Source organism: Hakea prostrata, unplaced genomic scaffold (genome assembly GCF_041222555.1).
Source record: "Hakea prostrata isolate BN-2017 unplaced genomic scaffold, UWA_Hpros_2 contig_14, whole genome shotgun sequence".
Lineage (NCBI taxonomy): Eukaryota > Viridiplantae > Streptophyta > Magnoliopsida > Proteales > Proteaceae > Hakea > Hakea prostrata.
Window position 1 is genome coordinate 496,652 of NW_028291133.1, and position 5,497 is coordinate 502,148.

Genomic DNA, 5,497 nt, shown 5'->3' on the forward strand with positions numbered 1-5,497 from the left:
CGGCGTTGTGAGATGAGACCATCCTAAAGAAGTACGATGCTATGACTTAAAGCATGTTTGCCAATAGAGACCAGCATACATAGAGTTAGATTCATACATACATTGTCTGTTTCATATTATATTGCATCATGTTATGTTCTGTAATCATGTGATTTATGTTATTGTGGATTTAACCTGCCTTTTGTACCATATCTTTTGTTAGACTTCTCTACAGGTTTGGAATACTATGACGGTACGTACGAGGAAGCGCAAGGTGAAGAGGCATATTTCCCGCAAGATGATAGCTGTTACGACAATTACTATGAAGATCCCTCGGGTGATCATGCTTCGTACCATGATAGTCCATCTGTGAAGTGGAAGCATCCTTGCCTTATCTCAGAAGTCTACACTTACAAGGATGTTCTTTACAAAGTTGAAAGCAATTTAATTACTTCTATTACTTCTTTTTGGGATTAGTTGTAATCTCTTTTCTTTCCTTTTTGATACTTTTCCGTTGTTTTGGTAGAGTGAGTTTCCGCCTCACTTTACTCCTTGACTTGACTTTATCTATTATCTTTTCGCACTCTGATGTTATATGATCTTTTCTTTCCTTATTTGGATCTCTAATTTATATTGGCACATTAATTATTTATGTTCATGATTATGTTATTGCTTATGTGGGAGGATGATTTCCTTTATACTTATTCCTTGAGATTGTGGATCACACACCCAGATATGCCAGTTAGGGTAATGGCTGGGGGGATGTGACAGTTTTGATCTCGTCTACTGGAAGATCTCGCACTCTTTCCCGAGTTGAGGCAGTTTCTACACCAAATCCTCGGATGCAAGGGTCGAGAGAAAACCAGAGGAGATTAATTCTCAGAGAAGGATCAGGAGAGAGCGCAGATCCAAATTATATTCCTCTGGAGTCGGAAGATCAAGGATCATCTCAGAATGATCGTTTAAGCCAAAGTTAGAGTAATACTCTCGGGAGTCGGAGAGATAAAAAAGAAAGAGGGAAATCGGAAGACAATAGATCTGAAGTTCATGGATCTGAAATCAGTAAAAGGTTTCGTATCCTGAACGATCAAATTCAACGATTGACGGACAAGGATAGTGGAGAAAAGGTGGAAGAGGCAATGAATCAAAATCCATTTTCCAAAGGCATTATGTCAGCACCATTGCCGCATAACTTCAAACTTCCGGTGTTTACAATGTATGATGGAAGCTTAGATCCTTTGGAACACTTGGCTCAGTTCAACTCCGTTATGATGTTGGCAGGCAACTCTAATGTTTTGAAGTGCCAATCCTTTCCATCGTCATTGAAAGGTCCGGCAACGACCTGGTTTTTCAGTATGCTACCAGATTCAATTGGAAGTTTCAGAGACTTGACAAAGATTTTTCTATCAAGATTCCAGAGGAGCATGAAAAGTAGCAAAATAGTGGATAACTTGGCTACAATTTGCCAGAAGTCAGGGGAATCAGTTCGAAGTTATATGAAGAGATTCAATCAAGAATCAATTTAGATAAAAGACTTAAATGAAGCGGTGGCTTATGATGCTATGTTCAGAGGTTTGACAGATGATCATTTACTGGAATTTTTTATTATGAACAAGCCAGCTACAAGCTAGGAAGGAGACTAAAAGTGATGGGAGCAGAAAGAAGGAAGATGGAGCTACGTGATTTGATTAGAGAGATTGAAGAATAGCAGAAATTACCCGAGGAATGGTCATAATCATCAAATTAGAAGGGATGTTCCAAGACCATTCCCAGAGAATTATACTCCTCTTAATACCAGAAGATCAGAAATTCTTATGCGAATCCAACATCAGGGATTTGTGAAATGGCCAGCACCGATGATAGCAAAAGCAGAAGAGAGAAATCCAAACAGATCTTGCAGATCTCACAGAGATCATGGTCATGATATTGATGACTGTAAGATTCTGAAGAATGAGATTGAGCGGTTGATCAATCAGGGGCGGTTAGATCGATATGTCCAAAGGAGAAATGGAGGACAACAAAGAGATGTTGCTGATCAACCAAGAAGCTGGAATAACCGAGGACCAGCAAGGGAGGACCAAGCGAAAAGAGATTTTCGACCTAATTCTCCAGATGAAAATGTCAGGAAAATCAAAGGGTTCAATAGAAACAATCTCCTGTCATGATCATTTTTGGGAGTTTTTATTTAAACTCAATTTCAAAGTCTAAGGCTCATGCCAGGTATGTCAATTCTGTTGAATCTCATGTTATTCCCAAAAGAATTAAGAAGATGAAAGAAATAGTCTTCACGGAGGAGATGGATTGAATTCAAGAGCCGCATGATGATGCCATCGTTGTTGTCATTGAGGTGGCAAACAAAGATATTCACAGGGTTTTAATTAATACAGGGTCTTCTGTAGACATTATGTCTTACGAAGCCTTTTGACGGTTGAAGATGGATGCTGTGAAGATAAAACCTTGTGGAACAAGGTTATTTGGATTTTCTGGAGAGTCTACTTCTATGGAAGGAACTGTGGAGTTGACAAAAACATTGGGAACACATCCGCAAATAGTGACTACAGTTACTAAATTTTTGTTGATAAAGAATTTATCGGCATACAATATAATTTTGGGAAGGCCAACTTTAAATTCTATTGGAGCTGTGGTTTCGACAAGGCATTTGATGAAATTTCCAACTGAAGGAGGCATTGGAGAATGCAGATCTGATCAGAAAACTTCAAGGCAGAGCTATACAACTTTCTTGAAAGATTCCAAGTCACAAGGTAAGGCTCTTGCCCTTACTGTCGAAATTATGGATAATAGGGATGAGGAGAAAATTCATAGAGGAGAACCAATGGAGAAATTAGAAAAATTCTCTTTTGATCTTGAAAATCCAGAAAAGGGGACCATGATTGGGGCTGTTCAGATTAATCAGGATAAAGTCTTGTTGAAAGAATTTCTTCTTAAGAACACGGATGTCTTTGCTTGGTCAGCACAAGACATGCCAGGGTTGAGCAGGGAGGTTGCGAAGCACTGTCTCTGGCTAGACAGTAGTGTTAAACCTGTAAAGCAGAGAAGGAGAAATTTTTCATTAGAAAAGCATGATGCAATCAAGGTTGAAGTGGAAAAGCTCAAGAAATCAAAATTTATTGAGTAGATTGAGTGTCCCAAGTGGTTGGCAAATGTTGTAATGGTGAAAAAGCATAATGGCAAATGGAGAATGCGTGTGGATTATACTGATTTGAACAAAGCCTATCCCAAGGATTGTTATCCTTTGCTACGGATTGATCAGTTGATTGACGCCACATCAGGTCAGCAAATGTTAAGTTTTATGGATGCCTATTCTAGCTATAATCAGATCCTTATGAAGAAGGAGGACCAACTTCACACAGCATTTATGACAAATTGTGAAAGCTATTATTACAAAGTTATGCCTTTTGGATTGAGGAATGCTGGAGTAACATATTGGGAGGAATATGGAAGTTTATGTTGATGATCTTCTAGTAAAGACTCAATTCAAATCTGATCATCTCACTGATCTGAAGGAATGCCTTGACGTACTCAGAAGGAATGGAATGAGACTTAACCCTGAGAAGTGCGCATTTGGAGTTTCATCTGGGAAATTCTTGGGTTATATGGTGACACAGAGGGGTATTGAGGCAAATCCGGAAAAAATTAAGGCCATTCTAGATATGTCACCACCCAGCAATATGAAGGAGATTCAAAGTTTGACAGGGAAAGTTGCGGCATTGAGCAGATTTATATCCAGATCTGGAGATAAGTGTGCACCTTTTTTCAAGGCGTTGAAGAACCTGAATGCACTCAATGAATTTAGATGGTCAAAGGACTGTCAAAATTCACTTAAAGAATTAAAAAGAAGGTTGACTAGTCCACCAGTCTTATCTTGGCCAATATCAGGAGAAGCCTTGCAGATATAACTATCCTCTTCGAAGACACCAATGAGTGTTGTATTAATTCGGGAAGAAGGTACGATTCAAAATGCTATCTACTTTGTAAGTCATACATTGTTAGATGCGAAATCTAGATACCCAGAATTTGAGAAACAAGCTTTAGCTTTGATAATAGCGGCCAGAAAGCTCAAGCCCTATTTTCAGGCTCATCCAATTATTGTTCTTACTAATTGGCTTTTAAAGAAAATATTGCATAAACCTGACCTTGCCGGGAGAATGGTGTCCTAGGCAGTAGAATTAACAGAACATGATATAGACTATAAACTCAGAACTACGATAAAGGCACAAGTGCTAGCGGATTTTGTTGCTGAAAGTGTTTCACTACCGGAAGATCAGGGAGACTTTAGTGAGGTATCTACTGGGTGGATTCTTCATGTGGACAAATCAAGTCATTCTCAGGGATCAAGAGCAGGTATGATTTTACAAAGTCCAGCTGAATTTGTAATTCAGAAGTGCTCTTCGATTTAATTTTCATGCTTCAAATAATAAGGCAGAATATGAGGCTCTTATTGCGGGGTTATGGTTAGCCAAATCCCTATGTGTACAAAACATTGAAGTCAAGAGTGATTCTGAACTGGTGGTCAGCCAGGTTACAGGAGTATATGGGGCAAAAGATGATAGGATGATCAGTTATCTTAAGAAGGCGCTGTAATGTAAAGGATGGTTCCAACAATTCTCAATTATGAGGATTCCTAGAAATCAAAATACAATGGCGGAGTCTCTGGCGAAGTTAGTATCAGCAAAATTTGCTTCTCTGCCACAGGTTGTGTATATTGAAGAGTTGGATATCCCAACATATTCGGAGCCAGAAATAATGGAAATTGATACGGAAGTGTCTTGGATGGATCCTATTATACAATATCTCAAAGAGGATGTTCTCCCTGAAGATAAAAGGGCCAGAACGTTGAAAAGAAGAGATGCAAAGTTTATTCTAAAAGATAAACTGTTGTATAAAAGACAAATTTCTGGGCCACTTTTGAAATGTTTGGGACCATCCGATGCACAATATGCCTTAGCAGAGGTCCATGAAGGGATCTGTGGGAGTCATCTTGGTGGAAGAGCCTTAGCCTATAAAATTTGAGACAAGGATTCTATTGGCCATGGATGCAATATGAAGCAATTGAATACGTAAGAAAATGCCATCAGTGCCAAATTCATGCTCTAATTTAGAAGCAAACTGCAGAGCAGTTGACTTCAATTCTAAATCCCATTCCATTTGCAATGTGGGGGATGGATTTACTTGGTCCATTTCCTGTTGCATCTGGAGGAAGAAAATTTGTGGTAGCTGCAATTGATTACTTTACATAATAGGTGGAGGCAGAAGCTTTGGCCACAACAACAACGAATCAAATGGAGAAGTTTTTCAGAAATAAGATCATTTTTAGATATGGTTTGCCTAAGGTCTTGTTGACAGACCATGGCACTCAGTTTGATAATGAAAGGTTCAAGGAATTCTGCTCAGACTACCACATTGAGTATAAAAATTCTTTTGTGGCTTATCCTCCATGCAATGGGCAGATTGAGATAACTAACAGAACTCTCTTGCAAGGAATCAAAAGAAGATTGGA

General features: G+C 38.9%; 1 protein-coding gene across 1 annotated transcript; it reads left to right on the forward strand.

Moving 5' to 3' along the window:
- Nucleotides 1–4,638: 4,638 nt before the first annotated feature.
- Nucleotides 4,639–5,010, forward strand: LOC148999343 (uncharacterized). The gene has a single exon (XM_089141242.1). The coding sequence runs from the start codon at nucleotides 4,639–4,641 to the stop codon at nucleotides 5,008–5,010; it is 372 nt and encodes a 123-aa protein (XP_088997368.1).
- The last annotated feature ends 487 nt before the right edge of the window (nucleotides 5,011–5,497 follow it).